The 24911-nt window shown below is 39.6% G+C and overlaps 1 protein-coding gene across 1 annotated transcript in view; it reads right to left on the reverse strand.

Moving 5' to 3' along the window:
* Positions 1-24911, reverse strand: part of VPS13C (vacuolar protein sorting 13 homolog C) — a 6956796-nt gene that overhangs the window by 499951 nt on the left and 6431934 nt on the right. Inside the window, exon 80 of the mRNA XM_044076309.1 lies at positions 6806-6929. Coding sequence (XP_043932244.1) covers positions 6806-6929 — 124 coding nt within the window. The remainder of the gene's footprint in view (positions 1-6805; positions 6930-24911) is intronic.

Here is a 24911-nt window from a genome sequence, read left to right on the forward strand (position 1 = left end):
CAGTGTCAGGATGTACTTAAATAATCAGCAGTGCTAATACTTAGAAAATGATGAATATACAGAATTGTTGAAATAAAAGTGACACCTGATGGGGTATTATAAATTATAAATGTATTGTGTTTAAATGACCTGTTTAACTGTTGTAGGCTACACACTCAACTGTGATAGCCATTTCTGTGCATTTAAAGTGTTTTTTTGATTGTCTCTGTTTTATTTTCTGAAAAAAACAAAAAAACAAAAAAAAAAAAAACCTTGTTTTCCCACCTTTCTATGCTAGTATAGTCCAGTTTTCAGGTTAGTGCTGAATTCAGGGCTGTGTTGCAAGTTTCTGTGTTTGCCCATACCTTACTTGAATAGAAGGAAGTTTCTCTGTTCACTGTGAGAGAGGGAGCTTTGAGCAGCCTGTCTGTCCCTGGAGGAGCGGTTTCAGCCCAGAAATTATTAGTTTATTGGCCATTTTGGGCTAATTTTTCTCTCATTTCCCTGCTATAAATCTGCATTTGCGTGCTTGGCAGATAGGGTACAACTATTCCTGACTCCACAAAGTCTACTCTTCAATTTTTCCCTTGGAACTAGACAAACTTTTAACTTAAGCACTCAAGCCATTCACTTCTCATACCGGCACTTGCTCAAAACTCATAGCAAGCACTAATAAACCTTAGCACTAGACCCCGCCCCTATACTGTAGAGAAGGACAAGACTCTCTATTCGACCTTACCAGCCAATCAGTAAAACAGTTCACTGTACCTATCCAGGCATGTCCAAAGGGCAGTTTCAGGTGTACTCTCCGGTCCAACTGGTGAATCTGGGCATTTTGAGGCAATGTTACAATTGCCTCAAGTACACAGACAACCCTCTTCTCCTTCCACCAAACACTAATACATGCGAGAGATGTAATTATACAGCCAAACTGGAGGCTAAGCGCTCTCAACCCAAGACTGGACCAGGCAGTCAAGAGGAGAAGAGAATTACTTGCATCACACCACCAGTCACACATAGACCTATGAAACCAGCACTGGCAAAAACACACATAAATACATGAAAACATACTCGGAGGCTCTAAATAAAAATCTGCAGAAGCAACAGAGACCTCCAAAGCAGACATTCAAGCAACCTCCACCCCCAACACAAACCATGAAACACATACTTCACAAAACCAGTGTGCCACACAATCACAGCCCTTAAGGCAAAATAACATACCCAACACACTAGAAATAGGTGACCCTATAGTCAGGCACACTGACGTCCCACTCACTAGGCTGAACAAGGAGAAGGTTACTGTTAGCTGCCTTTTGGGTGCCAGGATCCGCCACATAACACAAGCACTCAGGTCACTCCAAAACAAGTACAAATATGACTCTGTCATTGTCAATGTTGGTGTGAATGACCTGAGCCGTACCTCCCTGGACTACATGAAAAGAGACACGGAGGGGCTCTCTGATCACGTAGCCCAGCCCAGTATGACCCTGACCCTGAGTAGCATCCTGCCCTCACCAAGAATGATACCACAGTATAGAGAAAAAAATATCAATTTCAACAATTGGCTAAGCTTCCAGTGTCATTCAAAGGGGATCCAGTGTCTGTCAACCTGGGATGACATGCTCGACAAGCCACGTTGCTTCACTAGAGACGGCTTGCACCTGTCACCCTTAGGCTTTCGAATACTGGCCAAGGCTCTTGCCACCCCTATAGTGCCTTTTTTAAGCAAGGCTCAAAAGACAAACCCACCACCGTAAATAGCACAAGTAACAAAAAACTGGGGGTAATGCTACTCAATGCCAGAAGTCTAAACCTCAAAATGCATGCACTCGAGGCACTCCTCAGTATGGAGAAAATCGAAATATGTGCAGTAACAGAAACCTGGTTTAAGGCTCCAGAGAGCACCCCAGCACTACCAGGCTACAACTCATACCATACATTTCGGCCACAAAACCCGGACCGAAATACAAAAGGCGGGGGCATATCCATATTCATCAAGGATACCCACACCTCCAGGTTAGTGGCACAGCACTATGCTTCAGAGATCATCCAGGTGCAACTAACAATGGGCAAAATTGCTATTCAAATTATAGCTTGCTATAGATCACCCACCATGTCCCAGGACCCCCACTCCGCATTCTTGAAAACACTGGGAAACATAAAGATCCTACCAAACACCCTGATATTGGGTGATTTCAATTACCCAAACATTAACTTGGGAGAACTACTCAAGTACAAACTCCCTTGCCGAACATTTCCTAGAATTTATAAACTCAAACACCCTGGATCAACTGGTCAGCAGCCCCACCACAGGTGACAAAATACTGGACTTGGTCATCGCCAACATGGGTGACTGGTGTTACACACTGGTGGTCAACCCCTCGCTGGTTAGATCTGACCATAAATGAATCACTCTGGATATCCACATTCCGTAACCACCCCCGGTCAAAGAAACCACCATGAAAAACTTTTCAAAAGCAAACTTCACGTTACTTAAGACCAAGGTGGGAAGTTTCAAAAACCCCATAAACACACCACTGTCTTGTGCACCTTACTTTTCAGCTTCTTTGGCATTCTTCTGTCATAGACTACACCTGAGACACTCTATATTTGCTGCAGCCCCTCTGATTCTAGCTTTAACCTCTTCAGACTTCCTTTCTCCTCGACCACCCTTCCTAGGTACTTGAAGCTATTTAACTGTTCTACTATCTTTCCTTCTACCTCAATTGTCAGTTTCTTCTGATTTCCACAATATGCTGCCATTACCACTGTCTTATCTGCATTTCATGTGCCTTCACAGTTTTGCATTCCATTCCCCTATCCTTTGCTGAAGTTTTTGCTCAAGGTCTGTGTGTAATGCCACATTTTTTGAAGCTTCTGTGCCTCTGAGCCTTCGGTTGGCTCGTTTTCATTGTTGTTGTATATGTGTACTTTTGTTGTCTTTTTGTCTGTACTGTTGTGTTCTGTCTTATGTACGAGCTTGGAGGAATGAAATTTCATTCAGCTGTATACTTTGTGTATAGTTTAATGACAACGTTACTTTTGACTTTTATGACATTGACATTGTCTGCATACAAAGTTTGTTTATCTGTCCCCTCCAACCTGTTTGCTAATTTAAAAAAAAATGGAAAGTGAGCATGTGTCCATGCAGCCCAACAAACAAACTAAAAACACAAAAGAAGCCCACATAATGTGATAGGGTGTACAAGATAAATGGAAGTTCCAAAATGCTCATTCAATCAGTGAAAACAAACTAAATCCCTTCTTTCAGTAGAAGGGTCAACAGAAAGCACAGTGAACAGCAACCAATCACAAACTTTAACAAAAAAAATGAGCACATTCGATATACAACTCAAACACATTCAACCAGGCAGGGGCATACCACCTATACAACTAGAACAGATTTACCCTAGCAGATGCCTTCCCAAGGTGCAACATACCTATATAACTGGAACACATGTACCCTAGCAGCTGTATGATACCTATATAACTGGAACAGATTTACCCTAGCAGATGCTTTCCCAAGGTGCACGACAGCCATATAACTGGGAAAGATTTGATCTGGCAAATGCTTTCCCAAGGTGCATACCACCTATATAACTGGAACACATTCACCCTTGCAGATACCTTTCCCAAGGTGGATGACACATACATTACTGGAACACATTCATCCTGACAGATGCTTTCCCAAGGTGCATGGCACCTATAAATGTGGAACACATTCACCCTGGCAAATGCTTTCCCAAGGTGCATGACACCTATAAATGTGGAACACATTCACCCTGGCAAATGCTTTCCCAAGGTGCAGGATACCTACATAACTACAACACATTCACCATGGCAGGTTAATGATACCTATATAACTAGAACAGCTTTACCATGGCAGATGCTTTTCCAAGGTGCACGACACCTATATAACTGGAAAAGATTCTCCCTGGAAGATGCTTTCCCAGGGTACATAATACCCATATAACATGAACACATTCAGCCTGAAAGGTGCATGATATGAATGCAACTGGAACAGATTCAGCCTGGCAGAAGCTTTCCCAAATGCATGAGACCTATGTAACTGGAACAGATTCTCCCTTTCAGATGATTTCCCAAGGTTCATGATACCTATATAACTGGAATAGATTCTCCCTGGCAGATGCTTTCCAAAGATGCATGATACCTATATAACAGTAAAAGATTTACCCCCGCAGATGCTTTCCCAATGTGCATGATAACTATACAACTGGAAAAGGTTCTCCCCCTGGCAGATGCTTTCTCAAGGTACATACCTATATAACTGTAACAGATTCTCCATGGCTGATTGTTTTCCAAGGTGCAAGACACCTATATAACTGGAAACATTCAGCCTGGCAGGTGCATGATATGAATGCAACTGGAACAGATTCAGCCTGGCAGGTGCATGATATGAATGCAACTGGAACAGATTCAGCCTGGCAGAAGCTTTCCCAAATGTTTGATTCCTATATAACTGGAACAGATTCTCCATGGCAGACGCTTTTCCAAGGTGCATGATACCTATATAACTGAAAAAGATTCTCCCTGACAGATGTTTTCTCAAGGTACATGATACCTATATAACTGAAACAGATTCTCCATGGCAGATGCTTTTCAAAGGTGCAGGATACCTATATAACTGGAAGACATTCTCCTCTCCCCATCTTGAAAATCAAACCACTACTTCAGTTTACCAGTCTGGAGGTAATGGTCTAACTTTTCCATAATACAATGAAAAGGCATACTATCCGTACCATCAATTCAATTTACAACAACTTCGGTATCTGTTGATGGATCACCTCCACTCCAATAGCCTTGCCACAGTGGAACTGTTTAGAATGCCTCTTTGAACTCGCCTAATGAAATAAACCCAACTGCACCATCTGTTTTGGCAGTGCCTTCTCAATGAAAGAACTATACACCTGATTCAGGAGCAATGTAGTGTTTCCTCACCTGTCAACAATGTCCCTAGTCAAAGTAAGCATGTCTTCACTCTTTGCTAAAAAAAAAAATGGCAATATCCTCTCTCTACCTCCCAAACTGTCATATCATATGCCAGAACCTCTGTGAGGCCATCCAAAAGGCATTACTGTGGCTTAGCCAAACTCCAACCACACCCAGGCTTTCATATCAGTGATGGGTACAGTTTCTACCTTCCTGGCTTATTCGTACAAGGCAGTGAAATTCAGAGACCCCCCCCCCCCTCCAAGAAGCACTACATGGAACCTTCTTTCTTTAACCCGACTGTTTATCACACAACTGGCATTCACCATTCAGCCCTAGGGTTACAGCTATAATAAGCATCAGCAACCTTTAGGACACAGTTCCTTGACACTACCACAACTAGTGAGGTCTTGAACATAGACCATTTACACTTCCTGTGTCCAAAACTGGTATATGAAAAGAAAAAAAGTCTTCTGAAAGTGGGAGCTGAACTTATATTGCAAAAAAGCATCTGTTAGGGGTTTCCATGACATTTTCACAAAATATTTGGATTTTATTGACTTATCATTAGCATGATTGCCCAACTCAACAAGTTTCTTGATCTAAATGTTCTAAATATACGGCCAAATGAGTTTCCAGATCCTACTACCGAGTCAGTTTTTGTGGGTGTGTTGTTTATGTGATGCAGGGAATGTCATGCTCATCAAAGGATAACATTATTGATTTTGTGTCATTTAGGGTAACATGACTCTAGCCCAAGGTGACAAGTACAGAAAGCATTTATAAACCTCCTTCTGTTAAAGCACCATCAATGTTATGCAAAATTCATGAACAATTCCAAAGCAAAATTACTGCTGTTTAGATCACACAGGACATCCCAACAATCGCATCCCCTTGAACTATCTCCATCTTCATCCATTTGAGTGAAGTCCCCATGTAAAACTAGAGTCTAAAAGTGGTACCCTACATAGCATCTCACCTATGGCTTTTAATAAGGTCAAATACTCCAAACAGGTGTTAGGTGAATATGCACAAACGTCAGACTGAGTTTTCCTTTCTGCAATTAGCAGTCCCATTGAGGTGACTCTCTAATTTACTTGCAGAAACCCCGACTGGACAAAGCCTTGCTGGAGAACTTGGGAGCATCCCACACCTACCTGGGGCCCCTCTTGAAGGTCAGCTTTACAACACAACAGAAAGTACTCCACTCACGAAAGACTGGTTCTAGAATCAGAGCTGTGTATATAGGTAAGATAAATTAACTACCTTTTCTTTTCAACATCCCTCACTTGCTCTGGCTCTTTCCCCAGTGTCAGGTGATTCTCCTGTACCATTAACCACTTTGTGTTGCTTATGTCTAGCTTACCTTAATCCATTACACTAATGTCTTACACTTGACTGGCGTCACACACGACCCTCAACCATTCACCACAAAATGGCTCAAGCAAATTTTATCAAATTGAAGTCAGCATGGCTAAGTGGGATGCTCGACTGTCACGTACTTTCTCGTGACACCATCCCCCAGGCATCATGACTCCAGAGGTGGATCTTGGTATCTTTGTTCCACGTTAGATACATAGACCCTTTAAATGAACTATCATGGAGACATTGTGGCTGTCTGGTTGTCCATCCATTTTTCTCAAAACAGTCCAACAATGACCCTAACCAGGAGCATACAGCTCCAAACAACACACTGGTAAGGATCACAAATGTACACATGCCCCTCCACCATCCTAAGGCCACAATCCAGTTGTGCTCAAAATAATTATTCCACTTGACAGTTACTGTGTAATCACAACCATTACCTTAATTTACTAAGTAAGTGACTAGCTTGGTTTAAACCCCATCCACAGTCATGTTATATTCATAATCCTACCTTTGTATTCCTTGAAAGGTACTGCTTGCCATATCTATAATGCCTCCTGTAGGCCGAGCTACAACACCAACCAGACCTTTTCCAATTCCTTTGAAGAATCCTGCAGCTCCTTCCCTTTTGGCACCTTAAGACAAAATAATTTCAGGTTAAACTGATGGATCAGCAATGAAGAGCAAACAATGTCCATAATTACTAAATGTATATATCTGTGCTCGTGTGTCTGCGAACACACACATACGTATATATATTAAGGTTCAGACAACTACATTTAATGGGAAATATACAGATGCTCAATGTTCAACATGCAGGAGGCACATTTTTGTGCTGGCTTACACACATGCACTTGAGGATCAGCTTTATGGAAATAGGTTAAAGCATTTTATAACTTGGCAACTGATAAAGTCAGTGCTTAAAAGTTTCCGGCTAAAGCAGTACCAGATCAATAAGCATGGCCGGTATTTATTGCAGCAGTTATCAAAACTGAAACTTGTAATCTATAAGCCAAGAACACCAATGAAAGTGCAAATGGTACACCTAGCACTCATCTTGGATGAATACATGCCATGTTGCTATCACTGTTAAACACTAAGATTGCAGAAGCCTTCAATCAGTTTAAATATAATATTCTCTGCCTGGATGGCCAAAATAAAAAAGGTGGTGGAGTTGCCATTATCTATTCCAACAACCTCACACTCTCAAGTCCCATGCAACCAATCCCACTATTCCCACCTGCAGAATTATTAACAGCCAACCTTAAACTCAACAATTACACCACCATCACAGTAGCAGCCATCTACATTCCACCAGGGGATAACATTTATCTGCTGGAAACCATTCTCTCATACTTTTCTCAACATATTCCCCAATGGAACCATCCTTCTTGGAGATGTAAATATTAACTGGTTGACTCTCAGTAATTCTGACTCTCCACATCACATCAACCTATATGGCTTTACACAACTAATCACTCAACCAACTCATACTAATAACTCACACACACCCAGTACTCTTTTACACTGAATCCTAGTCTCCAATCTCTCCAAATACCATAACCCAGAAACACTACCAAACACACTGAGTGATCACTCCCCAATAAAGGTGCTCAGATATACTCTCCATTTCTCTAAACCACACAGATTTATTAACTGCCGCAAACTATCTATCTTCCATCCAGAAACTTTTAAAAGCCTCCTCACTAGAGTAAACTGGAATTTCCTCACCCAACTCCCACTTGGTGAAGCAGTCCAGACTTTCAACTCTACCTTTCTTAGCGTCCTAAACTCACTACCCCCCCCCCGGCAAAGTATGCATAAAATCTAACATATCCCTTTGGCTTTCTAAAACTACACGCACCCTAATTAAAGCTAGATACAGGGCCTGGATGATATGGAAATAATCAGAGCTCCCTGCAGACCAGCAAAGATACATTGAACTCAGAAATCAGGCAAAAAAAACTCATTAATAAAGACAAAAAAAACTTCTATTTCAATCCTCCAACAGCATTAAAATCAGATCCAAAAAAATTCTGGAATTCTATAAATCAAATTCTACACCCGGGTAATCCAAGCTCCCCTAATCCCTGTCCAGAAAAAACTCCTGATGACACAGCCAACACATTTAACACCTACTTTATTGAATCTATAGCTAAACTACTCAACCCCAAGCTATACACCTCTAATTCTAACTCTCCAAACTTCTCAGATCCTGCTCTAACTACTAACTCTGGTCCTACCTTTTCCCTCAAACCAGTATCTACCAGCCATATTAAATCTGTACTCACCAAGCTTAAAACATCCTCAGTATCAGCTGATAACATCTCCTCATATTTCCTTCAAATAGCAGCTGACTCTCTCACTTTCCCTGTCTATCCTCATCAATCGTTCCATCTCTGAATCAAACAATTCTACACAGTACCTATTCACAAAGGAGGTAACTCCTCAGAAATCACCAATTTCAGACCTATCACTATCCTCTCCCCTCTCTCTAAAGTTCTGTAAAAATATGTTCACAAACAAGTTATGCAATACGTTATATAGGAAAATCTCCTCACACCCACTCAGCATGGTTTCTGACCTAATCATAGCACTTCCCCAGCCTTATTATCCTTCCTTAACACAATTTCTCGAGCCAGAGACAGCCACAAACTTATCTCTTGCTTATTCTTGGACCTCTCAAAGGCTTTTGACACTGTCTCTCGCTCTCTACTGCTGGAAAAACTGACTAACCTTAATTTCTCCTCTGATACTGTTGCATGGTTCTTCAGCTACCTCACCAACAGACTGCAATCAGTGAGATGGCACTCTGCTCTATCACTTCCTCTCACAGTCAGATAGCTTTGTTATCTGATAATATAGCTACCATCCTTCTATTACTTGGAATAAACTCCCTCTTGAAATCAGGACCCTCACACATCTTAAACAATTTAAGGCTGTCATCAAAGAATATTTTACTTGTCATTGGACCTGCCACTATACTCACCCCCCCCCGAACTTCTTCCCCCTAACCTAAAGAAGGTTCACCTCCTGCTCTCCTATTTCTCTCTCACAATCTCACTCTCTCCCTCTCCTAATATAATCCTTAAATTGTCTTCTTAATCTACCCTGCTAATGCCTCTGTGTAATCGTTCAATGGTCCATGTAATCCTTAACTTCAGTTTTTAAAATTGATCTGTAATGTATGTAATTTCATAATTTATTTACATCTTATTCTCATTGAACTCACTTCTAAACTTTTTTTCCTTGATGCATTGTAGGAATTATGTATTATCTTTTTAATTAACTGCTTTGTTATCTGATAATTGTTTAATACATGGAGCTTTTCTCCCCGGGCATCCACTGAAAAAGGGCTCTTCAGCTCAGTTGGACATACCCGGTCAACAAATGTAAAATAAATAAAATAAAATAAAATAAATGATGCATGCAAAAGCATTCCAGGACATGTGAAGTGTGTTGAGTGTGAATTAATCAATGTATCAGCAAATCATCATCCTGCTACAGAAGCTATTGCACACAGCAGGACACTCCATCATTAGAAACACCCAGTTTTAGATTAGTTTATGTCAAATAGCAATAAAACAAAAAAAAAACATGTAGAGGTCGGATACGAACCAAAATGTACAACTAAAAAAAAAAATTATCCAATCAACATGGCTGATGTGAATAAATAAAACGTTAATATAATAACATTTAAGTGCTTTCACGAGCAATCCTTTCTTCAGACCAAAACAACTACTAACCACACACATATATAAACATTTAAAAAGACTGCCATAGATAACTAGATCAGTGATGTAAATCCCGTGAACTAAGAGCTGGTCTTAAAGAAACACTGTTATTAAGACCTGGATACTTATCAGCTCTGAGTTTTAAAATCCATTTAAATTCACATTCTTTAGTTTTATTTACAATGTTCAAAGCCACTGTCTCCAGCACTAAAAACTTAAAAGAGTAAGTGGAGTCAGTACTCATTAAGTGTTTAGCAAAGAGCACTTGCTTCTTCGCACTTGTTGAGATTTCTAACATGCTCCAGTATCTTTTCCCTAAGTGATTTGTTTTACCAACGTAAAACATATTACACACTGTACAGCTAGCATTCACACTCCAACAATCTGCAAAGAAATCAAAATCAATATCATATGGCAGTGTATGGGGTCTGAAAGCACAGGACAGATCTAATATGTTTGCAAGCAGAACAGGAACGGCAAGTGAAAGTCCCTTTCCAATCAAGTTCAGTCCATCTCCTAGGATCACACTCTCTATAGCAAAGCTGGCACTTAAGTGAGACATCATTTTTAAAAGAGAATTGTGGTGTATCCCTAAGAATATTCTTGAGCTCCTCATTGGCCATTAATACTGGCCAATTCCTCTTAACAATATCACAAACCATACTGACACTAATGGAAAAAGTCAGATAACATGTGACATCATTCTGCACACTTATCCCATGTCTAGGAACTGCATGCTAGCTGAGAATTATTGTTTTGCTGCAGTAACTCTAAGCAAAAGTACTTCCTCAATTGTACTCTTAATTTCATTCTGGGAATAGCCCTATCCAAAAGTCAGTGGCCAGCTCGTCAAATGTGTCATGTAATTTATCATCATCATCATCACATATGCTTATTGTTCTCATAAACTGTCTCTTTAATACATTTCTTGATATTTGTCTAGGATGCATACTCAATTTCAGCAGTAATTGTTCTTCCTTCGGTTCCGCTAGCCATCCTTTCTTTGTTAGAAACAATCTGGTGCATAGGGGGGTCAAAGTGGATCTTTACGCACTTTAGGTAGTCCAAAGAGAACTGGAATAATGGGATGTTCTATGGAAAATACTTAAACATCTCCTCATTAATAATGTTGGTCATTAACAAATCATACACACAAAAGTTCACTTTATTAATGATGCCAGTCACTTGATACTTATGCAACCGCATATATGTATTTTCATCAGCCAACATCTCTACCATCCTGCTAATATAAAAGTGTTTATCCATGACCACTATGCCACCTCCCTTTCTAAAAAAATCTGCTTCATGTAACTCCTACACTGCCATATGATACTGATTTTTATTTCTATGCGGATCGTTGGGAGTGTGAATGTTGTGTATTATGCAAGCTGGACAGTGTGCAATATGTTTTACGGTGGTAAAATGAATCGAATGCTTAGGGAAAGGATACTGGAGCATGTCAGAGATATCATAGGTAGGTACTACGCAAGCCTAGCCAACAAGGTTCCCTGGCTTATGCCACCCAAGAAAGTTATTTTCCTGTGCCACTGATGAGCAGAGACACAGAAGTGATCCCCGGGGTGTATTTCCTATTTCCCATCGACTCATCAAGATTTTTTTGAAGAGTGCTAATGAAGAACTTTGCTTGACATAGATGGGTAGCCTGTTCCAGAGTATGGGAAGTCTCTGGGATAGGAATCTATCCCTCCAGCATGTCCTGTTTAACAAGTGCAAAGAAACGAATATGCTTACTAAATAAGTAATGAGTACTGACAGCACTCACTCTCTTAAGTTTTTGGTGTTGGATTTTGAACATAACAGGTGGTGACACTAAATAAAACTAAAGAATATGAACTTAACCGGATTTTAAAACGTAGAGACGATAAACATCTAGGTCTTAATAACAATGTTTCTTTAAGACTGGCTCTTAGTTCACAGGACTTATGTCACTGATCTAGTTATCTCTGGTGGCCTTTTTAAATGTTTGTATGTGGTTAGTATCTGTTTTGGTCTGAAGAAGCGACTGTTCGTGAAAGTGCTTACCGTTGTTATTACATTAAAGTTTTATTTCTTCACATCAGCTGTTTTGATCGGACAGTTCTTTTTCTTTCAGTTGTACTTTATGTCAAATTTCTAAGGAATCTAAAGAGGTATAATGCTGTAAATGTTTACAGCCATGACTGGCTTGGAAACCATCATAGCTGGCACTATGTGCTGTGATGTCAACAACGCTTATACTAAACAGATGATAAAGACACATACAAGTGGAAGGAGACATTTCTCTACCTTTATTCAAACAGCTGTGCCCCAGTTGTAAGAACTGTTAATACACTATTACAGCAGAACTTACAGACTTGCCCCATTTATTAACTTACTAATAAATGTTATCAATTTCCAGCCAAGTCAAAACTCCTGCTGAAAGGTATAAAAACTACTATTTTTGTAAACCATGTTTGGGCAGCACTATATGAGCCAAAGAGAGTACATAAAGTACAGTACAAAGGAATCTGAAATCTTACTAACTGGCTTGTAGATTCAATGCTATATAATTCACTGTGTATTACTCCATAAGAAAAACTTTAACACATTTCAGCCATTTTAAAATGTGAGATATTAATGTCATTTTACAGTAATGTTTGCGTCATGCGACATACATACAGATAGACGTACAAACAGACATATGTGTTCTTTATTCTGCTTATCCAGCAGTGCAGTGAACTTTACACATGCATATATATATATATATATATATATATATATATATATATATATATATATATATATATATATATTTCAGGTATGCTTTTGGGAGAACCAGAATGTACCTGATTTTGGGGAGGGGGCTTCCCCAAGGAGGATGTTCACATGTTGTTTAATGAAGTGTTTGCTAGTGAGGTCAGCTGATCTTTGAATTTCTACCATAATTCCATCATCTATGGTGCTTAGTGGATTGAAGTAATCTCTTTCAGAAGTATGAGAAAGCAATGAATGTCCAATTCTTTCCTGACAATTAAGTGGATAGATGCTGGACTAGACACCACTTGGTCCAGTAGATGGAGATGGTGACACCACTTTATTAGCAAATTCTGAAGCATTCCTACATGGCCTGACTATCCTTAGGACAAACCAGATCTGTACAGCTTGTACTGCAAAAAGATGTTAACAAATAAGGAATATCCTAAGAAAAAAAAAGGCTATACATTTCTTCGACATATCTTAGAAAACTAGTTTACTATAATGGAACTGTCTTTTTAACTTGCCTATTAATTGGGAAAAAGCCAGGTAGGTACAAATATCTCTTTTCAGCAGAGTGCTGCATGTTCTCTCTAGTGATGGGTTAGACTATCACAATATGTAGTTATAGTTTGAGGAAACCTTAACATGATTAAAACAACAGACTGATATAATAGTAAACCTTTGTTAACAAGAAAGAATGCTGTCAGCAGTAACACAAAATTCAGTAGCATCCCCAATCTGGGCATCTAAAATTGAACAGTCTTACTAGAAATGGTTTAATCTGTTGACATTTTATATCCTTGACAGATGGAAAATTAGCATTTCCTTTCCTTTTCTTACTTACTCATACAACAGGCCATGAAGTGTCAGTCTAGTCTGCTTTGCAGGCTTCCTTTCTGAAAACAAGTACATATGTGTTTCTTTGACCAAGTCCCATCCCATTGGTATCGCATCCAGTGTCCCAGTGCATTCATTAATTAATAAAAAAGCAAGCTATAAGCACAATTAGTAGACAACTGGATAAAACCAAGATGTTAACTAACTATAATTCCAAGTAAACAAAATTAAAGTATTATTACAATAATTTTCTGACCAGCATATGTATGCATCACTGCATATTATGCCCAATCTCTCTAGATATATATTTTCTTGGGTTTCACATGAACTTTGCTGTGCCAGACATAATGATTAAGGCGTTTAAGTCACAGACCCACAGTACAGGGTTTAAGTCTCAACTTTGAAAGGAAACTGGCAAGGCTTAAACATGGCTGGCAAGGCAGCTAGACAAGTACTTAACTATAAACCTACACCAACACTGTAAACAAAAAGCTGATATTTCCAACTATACCTAAATAGCGTCTTTATGCAAATATTTGTGTTAACTTGTACGCATACAGCAATGCAAACACTGATTCAACAAAAGCAGGATGAAATGCATACACAACAAAACATCTAAGAGATATGCTAATGATAAGGTGGCACTTTGAAGCTACCTGATAAAGTAGCAACATATCACTCAACATGGCAGGTTTACAAAGTTACACATAGGCTCCAAACAGAATATCAACAGCTGAGCAGCAGCTAAATCTAAAACACAATGAATGTTTGTATGCACACACACTGAAGCATTCCAACCTCTTGGGATCTCTGATTCTAGACAAAATATTACTAGCAGATTTTGCATCCATATTTATCACAACAATTTATGTCATTCTCCCCTTCTGTGTTTCTGTTTACTTCCATTGTTATGCTTTTTCATCTTACAATCCTCTGCATTTTATACCCATATAATGTTAGCTGCTTCTCCATTTAAATTTGTGAAACAGTAATCAGTCCATCCTCAACATAAATGAAATTGAATGGACTAACAGAAATATATGTTCCTCTCAATACCCTAAAAAGAGCAATAGGTACTTAATACCAAGTTTAGTTTTGCTTTAAAGAGTTTAAAACCACTCGGGCTAAGACTGACAAAAGTAAGGCAGAATTCTGCGATATAATTTCTGTTCTCAAAGGTTAATACTGCTGATAAATCATAAGCCAGACACAGGGCAAAAAAGTAAAGCAAGACTTGAAATAGCATTAAATGTTTTGCTGACATTAGCACTGCAAGAGATTCTGCTAAAAACGCAAATTACATGTATGCTTTTTCCACAGCTGTTCACATGTTTAATGATTATGGCAAACAAAATGTATACAGAATATGGGGGGGGGTGACAGATATGAAACACAGACTGCAGCTATAACAAGTTAGTTTATATAGTGGTGTAAAATACAAGCAAGTGACAAAGATGTTCATTAACAGTCCTCAGACTCTTCTGGTACTGTACAGTACATTGCAAACACCAAATGGTTTACCAGAGAGTAACACTCAAATTTAATCTGACAGACCATACTGCACCTTCTGAATGAAAATCATGGCTCTGTTGTTAAGAAATTCCTTATCGATCATCTTCAGCAAATTCACCAAAACAGAAAGCAGTTCAAGGCAAAACATTTAATCTGATGTTGTCAGTCTTGACGTAATCCTTGATGTTCCGAGCCTCGGAACCAACTCGGCTGTTTACTTCAGCTTGCATCTTCCAAACTCTCGAGCTAGGCTCTACCCATAATGCTCCCCTCTACATTATCTCAGATCTCGTTTGCTGCTTCGTGTGTCGGATGCATTCAACCTCACTCGAACTTTGGCAGTTATTCAAAGTAAGTTTTTTTCTGATTTTCTCGATTTCTCTAAATCCCTTCTTTTATATCTGTTATTTATCATCTTAATTCATCTTTCTACCCACTCCTCTTGCTTTCTTTCTGTGCACGCATGTGTGTGATCTTTCCCCATTTCCTCTACTGTTAGGTGGATTTCTCTATGTACCATTGCTAGTACTCTCTCTTTACCTATTTGGGTACCACAGTTGGTATCCTTTCTCTTTCCTATCTAGTAAAAAAAAAACAAACAAAAAAAAAAAACAACAACTTTTGCTGTCCCATCTTGCATGTGTGTGTGTGTGTGTGTGTGTGTGTGTGTGTGTGTGTGTGTGTGTGTGTGCACCTTTATCAGCTGTAAGCCTTCTTTTCCAGCATGGCTGATAAATCTGTTGCAACTGATAAACCTTCTAAGGCCACTTTTGACTTTAAGAGGTGCCAGAAGTATGACGGGGAAGATGCCCAATTCAGGCATGTCTGGTGCTTGTATTGCTTAGGAGTTGTATACCTGCAGGAAAACTGCTCCACCTCTGATGGTTTGTCTGCCAGGACTTCGAGTGAAGAAACAAGTTAATTTTGAAGGTTTATTTACCGGCCTTCCGGATCATGGAGAAGGCCTTGGCCATCATGTACTCCCAGTCCTTGTCATCCCTGTCATGCTAAACCTTTGCATCCCCTCAACCAGAGATACCATCAGCTTCATACCTGGGACAGAGGGCACAAAAGCCTTAGGAAAGACCAACCTTGGTGGATTCTTCTTTGGATACTTACCTGGAACATCCCCCCAAGGAAGTACCTGTGAAGAAAAAGTGCAAGAGGAAGCACTTAGACTCCCCAGAGGAGTCCTTCACCGAGGATACTGATTTTGATGAGGGGGAAGGTTCCCCCAGATCACCCCCGATGGTGTTTCCCTTGGGGACATCCTGGAAGCCCTGAAACAGAGGGGTGGGCTTATCTTCCCTCCAGCCTTCCTCAGAGAAGTAGATATACCTTGGAGGCTTTTCGTGCCCAACCCTCTACCTCTTCGATCTCTCCACCCACTGATGAGCTCATTAAATCGATCATGCAGCAGGTTTGGAAGATTCCTGACTTCATCGAGCCAATCACCAAGAGGCCTGACCAGATCCTTTCTGCCCCTAAGGAAGAGCAGCACTGGGCTAAGGGTATCCCTGTAGATGCCATGGTGATAGCGGCAGCCACAAAGAAGGAACTTGCAGAGGAAAGTCCTACTTTCCATCCTCCTAACAAGGAGTCCAGGACTATGGATAGGTTTAGGAAGCTCATTTACACTTCATCAACCTTCGCTCTCAGGTCTTTGAACTGCATGGTACACTTTACCAGGCTAGAGAGAGATCTGATCAAAGAGCTGTCTGATACTCTCACAGGAGCAGTAGCTGAAGAAGTACGAGACAAAGTTACCTCTCAGCTCGCCACTATCGAGGCAATTTCTAACTCATCCATGAGGCTAATTGCCCATGCAGCCAAAGGGATGACAAGAGCAGCGGGTTCAGGTGTAGGAATTATGAGACACACCTGGATGTGCCTGTATGACTTCGCTGAGCCATTTAAGTCTTCGTCCGTCAACACTCATTTTGATGGAACATCCATTTTTGGAACCAAAGTAAAAGACACACTGGCCAGATGTGAGAAAGATGGGAAGACTCTTTCTGCTGTGGGTGTATACTTCTCCACTCCTCAACGGCTCTAACTCCAGGAACCAGAGACATGGGAGGCTATGGTTCAAAAAGTCCCAAGGGCCTTTCCAGGACTTGTGAGGCAAGGATTTTCCCAAGGGCAGAGGTGGAAGTAACAATGGACGACGCCATCCTAGGAGGTAGAGGTGGCCCACAGAATCAGGGGTCCAGAGATTTTTTCTCTGGTAACTCCTACCAACACTCCTGACAGAGGCCCGATTACTTTCCTATGGAGGCAGTCGAGGGACAATTATCCCTGCACCAATCTGCCTGGCTACAGATAACATTGGACAAATGGGTGCAAGGAATCATTTCCAGAGAGGTTACATTATTCCCCCTTTCCTCAAATCCAAAAACACAAAAAAGACTCCCAGACATTCCACCCAGTCACAGGGAAGCAGCAGTAATAGAAATTCAAAAACTACTTAAAAAAAAGAGAGTCATCCAAAAAGTTCCACCAGACCAAAAAGGATCTGGATTTTACTCAAGATTCCTTTTAGTGCCCAAAAGGACAGGGGACTGGTGACCTATTTTGGATCTCAGCCAGTTCAGCAAACCAAATTCCGGATGGTCTCAGTACAGTCAATACTTCCATTCTTCGAAAAATATGATTGGATGTGTTCTACAGATCTTCAGGACATGTAGTACGATATAAAAATGGACAAACGCTTCCAGCTGGGAGCCAGTCATTTCCAGTTCAGAGCACTGCCCTTTGGTCTCACCACAGCCCCCAGAGTGTTTACTAAATGTATGGCAGTGGTAGCAGCTCATCTCAGGCTGCAGGGATTTTGAGTTTTTCCTTATCTTGATGACTGGCTCCTTACTGCTCCCACCATTAGTCAACTAGAATGGGCAAGTGATTACACTCTGCATCTTTGCACTTCTTTAGGCATTTCAATAAATTACGAAAAGTCAAATCTGCAACCTACACAACAGCTGGAATTTATTGGAGCTCTTTTAAATACTGTTACAGGAATTGCTTCACTCCAAGTAGAAAGGCTGCAAAAGATCACAGCACAAGTAAACCACCCTATTCAGAACAGAAATGTTCCAGCCAGACATCCTATAGGCACTAGGCTCGATGGCAGCCTCAATTACTCTAGTGCCCTTGGCAAGATATCACATCGAAATTCTCCAGTGGCTTCTGGCCTCCCAATGGTTGTTAATAAAACCAATCCCAAGGTGGATGAAAGCACTAAACTTGTCAACTGCTGTGTTTTAATAAAGTGCAGAGTAAGTTTTATCTGTTGGCTTGTGGTTACCAGTTTTTTGTGGTGTGGAGGTTGCTGTTCTGCGTTAATAAAACAGCCGATGTTGCATCACAACTTGATCACCAATCGCTGCAAACAAGACCTATCACTGTGGCTCCATTCCAACGATCCTTTCAGGCCATCCTTTCATCCTTCCACAGCCACAAGACATAGTGACCATGGAAGCTTCCTAGATAAGGTGGGAGGAATTATCTGGGAAGAATAGTCCAAGGCACTTGGTCCCAACTGGAGGCTAATTTGCAAATCAATGTTCTAGAGATGAGGGTGGTGCTCTTGGTGTTGCAAGCATTTCAGGATGCCCTTCCCTTGGGAACACAACAGCAATTCAGATGGACATGTCAGTGGTCTGGTACATCAACAAACAAGGGGGAACCAAATCTTACCCACTTTGTAGAGAAGTCCTCAGAGTCTGGCAATGGGTGATTTCTTCCAACTTCTTTCTGGGGAGCTCCAACGTGATAGCAGACAAACTAGGCAGAACTATTCTAATGCCTCATGAATGGTCTCGCAATCCTGCGGTGACAGAGAAGATATTCCACCACTGAGGTCGATCTTGCTATGATCTATTCACATCCGCCCTGAACAAGTGCAGCAGTTACTTTGCTCTAATCTCCCTACCAGCGGAGTCAACCAGAGATGCTCTTCTCCACAATTGTCCCCCCCAGTCTCCTGCATGCCTTTCCCCAACTCCTCTGATTTCCCAGTTTCTAAAGAAAGCCAAGAATTCAGAGAACACAGTAATCCTCATTTCTCCACTCTGGCATTGACAGGTTTGGTTTTCCTTCACATGGCCTCATCTACTTCAGAAACCTTGGATTCTGGACCCAGCTGCAGATGTATAATCTCATCTATAAGGAATGGTTCACCCAAATCTCCAACATCTCAAGATCACTGCATGGCTTCTCCAATTCCCATAATTGCCAGGCATTCTTCCCTTTTCTCACCTGTCTGTCAAATAATTTTGGCCCATCCCAAACCTTCTACTAGGAAACTGTACCAGTGTAAATGGGAAAAAATTGCTAGATGGGCTCTTAATAATCATCTGTACCCTTATACAGTTCCCCTTACAGTTTACTGAATTTTCTGGCTGATTTTTATCAAACTGGCTCTTCAGCCTCCACCATATGGGTCCATCTAGCTGTGATCATTACTATAATGGTTTTGATGATTCTTCACTTATGTCACACAAACTTTGTAAAGCTTTTTTAAAGCAAATCCTAATGTCAAGGCCCCCATTTAAAGAGCCCACTGTCCCATGGGATTTACCTTCAGTTCTACAATCTTACTCCTTCCCCTTTTGAACTGTCACCTACTTGTGATTTAAAATTTCTGACTTGGAAAACTTTGTTTTTATTAGCTATTACATCTGCAAGAAGAATATAGGAAATTCAAGCTTTGTCCTGCAAACTCCCCTAGATAATATTTCACAAGGACAGAGTTTCCTCAGGACTAATCCTTCCTTTTTGCCAAAGGTAGTTTCAGAATCTAACATCAATCAAACATTGCACCTATGAGTCCTTTTCCCTAATTTCTCCAATAAGGGAGAGCACTGTCTACATTTATTAGATGTTCACAGACAACTACGGTGTTACCTTCACACAACAAAGGATTTCAGAAAAGCTGACCAATTATTGGTTGCCTTTTCCACATTTTCCTTAGACAACCCAGTTTCTAAGGTTACTTTAGCAAAATGGCTAAGACTGTATCACCTTTGTCTATCACTCAAAAGGATTTCACCCACCACGCCTAGTGAAAGTCCCCTTAATTACAACTGTAGCAGCTTCTGTAGTTTTTCATACTAGAGCCTCACTAGTCGACAACTGTGCAGCAGCCACATGGTCTTCTCCTCATGCTTTTATTACTCATTACAAATTGGACCAGGTCTCTAGGTGACATGCAACATTAGGTTTGATGCTGCTCAGGAATATTCTCCCATGAGATCTCCCAAGATTCAGGTAGCTACCGTCTCTGTCCCACAGTCAAGGATTACGTGAAGATTGACAACATCAGATAAAGAAGTTATGTCTTACCATAACATTCCATCTGTGTTGTCGATCTTCACTAATCCTTGACATTCCCCCCTCCTTCCCCCGACCTGAGACTCTTAATGCATCTAATTTTTCTGTGACTGGCTTCATAGCAGGGACACAGATCTGGTCTTGTTTTCTTTACTGTTATCTGTCTGCCACTAATTTTAGGCAAACTTGTTCTGAGGTAATTTAGAGAGGAGCATTAAAGGTACAGCCTAGCTTGAGAGTTTTGAAGGTACATGCTGAAGTAAACAGCCGAGTTGGTTCCTAGGCTTGGAACCAAGCCCACAGTGAAGAATTACTGAAGATCAACAACACAGATAGAAAGTTATGGTAAGACACAACTTTTTATCAGACTAGATTAGCAGCATACAATGAAGTCTAACACCGATATGACAGACAGCTACAAACTTTTTGTACTTGAAGCAGCATTCTGGAAAATTCCTTCTAATTCAATACTCATTACATTTCAATAAATTCTCTATCATGGTTCTCATGACTTCATCATGGGCGGCCAAGGTAGTGCAGCGGTTAGCGTTGCCGCCTCACAGCAAGAGGTTCTCCGGTTCTATTCGCGGCTGGGGTGCCTTCTGTGTGGAGTCTGCATGTCCTCCCTGTGGTCGCGTGGGTTTCCTCTGGGTCCTCCGGTTTCCTCCCACATCCCAAAGACATGCTGTAGGTGGACTGGACACTCTAAATTGGCCCTAGGTGTGAGTGTGTGTGCTTTCTGTGGAAGGTTAAGTGCCGAGCTGGCAACTCGACACTATAAAACTCCACTGCCAATCATGAGCAGACAGGTGATCTGCTGTGGCGACCCCTAACCGGGAAAAAGCCAAAAGAAGAAGGTTCTCATGACTTCATCCATGCAGTACACAACAATCCTGTATCCATCATGGAACATGTAAAAGAACAAGGTCAAACTGTCATATTCCTTTGTTTAATAACAAAGCAGTGTCATGAGCTTTATCCAGCATGCATCATACAGTTGCTGTGTCCATGCCCTTCAGAATACAAACGTGTTTCTAGATGAATATAGAAATCATTTTTTGTCAATTGCAATGTCTGAAATAATTCTACTATAAAAAGTCTATTTTGACATTTTTTTGAAAGTTATTAGTTTTTAACTAAAGAAATTATGACCATAATTGTATTTAAAAATTTGTGAGCATAAGAAAAGAACAATATGAAGAAGAAGAAATTAATTATTTACAAGAGTGTCTACTAACAATGAAGATTCTCAAAAAAGTCCTATACTTTACAATTGATATGAGTATAGCTATTTTTATCAAGCAGTTCCTTGAAATGTGTCCATGTATTACAGTAGGAGGTGATTCTAGTACATCTTGATTTAATGGTGATAATTTCCAGATGACAAATTTCTGTTGCAATATTTGTGAATTCTTTGAAAGAGGGCATAGCTTCATTCTTCCAATACTTGGTTTTAAATTCCCTCACAACTGATGGAATGGACCAAAAAAGAGGGTATTTCTTGAATTTAACACAAACACAAATAGGGGTATTAAAAAAAATTACTGACTTGGATAAAACAAAACTGTAACCAAATAAAGCCTGTAAAAAAAGATTAATGTTACTCCAATAAGGTGCAAGTACAACACAATCAAAGAACATGTGCTGCCAGTCTGCTTTAAGCTCCTGTTTACATCTCCAACTTGCTTCTTTTTAAATATTAATTCAATTAATTTTGTGAGGTGTGAAGAAAGAACTATGCAAGATTTTCCAAATAAAAAGTTTCCATACAAGAGAAAAAAAGTTGTCTGTCTGGAAGATACTAAAATTATTTTTATCATCTTCATCTGGAGTTCTGCTATTAATATGAATAAACTGGTTCCAATAACTGTCATTGCAACTTTTTGTTTCTTTCCTCACCATCCTATATAATTTGGATAAGAGACCCTTTCCTAGTGTGTTTTGTCATATTAACAGTATTAAAAAAATTTTGGGGTAACATTTCTTACCCTTGGTTGCATTAACTTATTTTTTGTCTGCAACACTATACATCCAACCACTTATCTTTGCTTAAATCATATTTACTTATGATATAATCAACAGAATGCAGTTTTTCATTATTCATTAATTGAAACCAGTACATCAGATTTTTTTCTTTAAATGTAATCATTGTCTCTAACTTTGAAGTGTAATTATTACTTTGAGTGTCTGCTATAGAAAAAGAAAAATTCATGCCTTATATATTGGATTTCTATAGATTAAGTTTCTAAAGGGAATTAATATATTAGAAATAGCAAAAGTTGTCTAGTGACTCCCTTCTAAAAAGTAATCTCTTAGCAACCAATGTAAACTATAGTGTAATATAACATTATGATTAGAGTTTTTAGTTTATGTTTAAATTTTATGAAAATCCATCCTAGGAACTATTTCCACCTGGCTGTGTAACTATTATTTATCCAGAGAGATATTGTGTTCATAACTGATGATAAAGAAATATAATTCTAGATCTGGTAGTCCAATCCCTCCTGTTGTCCAGTCCCTTATATGATGATTTAAGGCAATTCTTGGTTTGTTGGGGAACCAAATAAATTTTTAAATGAATGCATCAAACTATTTAATACCTGTTTTAGAGGGAGGTAAAGATAATAACTGAGTAACATAAAAGATTTTTGGGAAAATAATTGTTTCAATTCTTGATAGTCTCTTTTCCAATGAGAAGAAAAAATTGTTTTATTTATTGGATTCTTTATACCAAGTATGCTGTTGATATAATTGCAATTTATTCTAATAATGTTACATGTTACAATTATCCCTAAATATTTCATTTTTCTCTATTTGACAACGTATTGAGTACATCTATCATTTATCCTATCAATATTGGCATTTATGGGTAGTATTTTGCAACTAAAATTAACATGCAGACACAAAGCATGCATTAGCTGAATAGTAACCAACTGTGAATGCAACACCATGGTGTACATTTTGGTATAGGGGCTATATACTTCTTTTAAATAAGGACCAAGACTAAAAAGATGACCTAATAATATTTTGTTACAACGTATCAGGAAAAGTATTGGTTGTTTATATAATAGGCAAGTATAACATAAAAAGGTTAGGTTACCTTGTAAAAGCAGACTTCTTGTTGATTTCTAACCTCTGTTTATTTTACAGATCCGTATGAGATCTTTCCCAGTATTATTTTAAAAAAGTAAGATAAAGAATAGACATATTTACATAAGAAAAATAATCTTTAGCACTTTATTTTCTTTATATATAAATTAAGAAACCAGTTATTTGTCTCTTAATTTCTTCCTTTCATTTAGCTTCCATCCATTTTTCCTCTGCTTTTCTCTTCAAGGAGATAATGGGCCAATTCATATCTTCTGTTTGTTCTAATATTTTATTAGTTTTTTTTTAGATATGACAATGCAGGGTCCAGATCTTCAAAGAGTTTAGATTCATCTGAAAGGAAAATCTTTAATGTGCCAGGAAAAGTACAGTTTTGTACCTACCATAAATGTAGATGTTCGAGGATCCACATTGCTGCAGTCCTTACTATTGGGTAGTCCGCTGTCCAGTCGGCCCGAATACCAGAGTATATGGCTGACGTCGGTCAGGGCGCATTAGACTGACATCAGTACGTCAGGGTACTAATGTGCATGACCGACGTCATATCCTCAGTCTTTTCTTGCCCCAGATGTCAGAAGACCCTAAAAAGACAAGGCCCAAAATACCTGCACCAAAAATATGTACAATATATACAAAATATATACAAAAATATCAGCATATAACCTCACCTACACAACCACCCCTAAACACAGAGGGGAAGGAGGGAGGGTAAATTGGACTGCAGCAATGTGGATCCTCGAACATCTACATTTATGGTAGGTACAAAACTGTACTATGTTCTTCGTTCCACATTGCTGCAGTCCTTACTATTGGGTAGAATCCCAAAGCAGAGGTAAGGGAGGCTGGCAAATCATAAAGAAGTAGGAGCTGACAACATGCCTTGCAAAACCGCTGTGGCAAAACCAGCCCTAGACTTAGAGTAGATAGGAAGGTGATAATGCTTAGAGAAAGTATGCACTGAACTCCAAATAGCTGCCTCCAAAATATCCTTAGTTGCCACCCCCCTTAGAAATGCTGTTGAAGTGGCAGTAGCCCTAGTGGAATGAGGCCTAATCCCAGCTGGAATCTCCTTGCCATGATGGGAATAACAAAATGCAATGCAAAACCCAATCCACCTAGAAATAGTTTGTTTTGACACAGGCTTGCCCTGAACTCAAAGCAAAAGAAACAAACAACTGCTGAGACTGCCTAAAATCCTTAGTCCTGCTTAAATAATAACGCAATTGCCTGTGTACATCTAAAGTGTGCAAAATCTTTTCCCCTTTATTTTGGGGGTCTGCATAAAAAGTAGGCAAATGAATAGTTTGGTTTAAAGCCACACTAGAAACCACCTTAGGCATAAAGGAAGGATTAGTACGT

Source organism: Protopterus annectens, chromosome 7.part0, assembly GCF_019279795.1.
Source record: "Protopterus annectens isolate FY-2018-M chromosome 7.part0, PAN1.0, whole genome shotgun sequence".
In the NCBI taxonomy this organism is placed as follows: Eukaryota; Metazoa; Chordata; order Ceratodontiformes; family Protopteridae; genus Protopterus; species Protopterus annectens.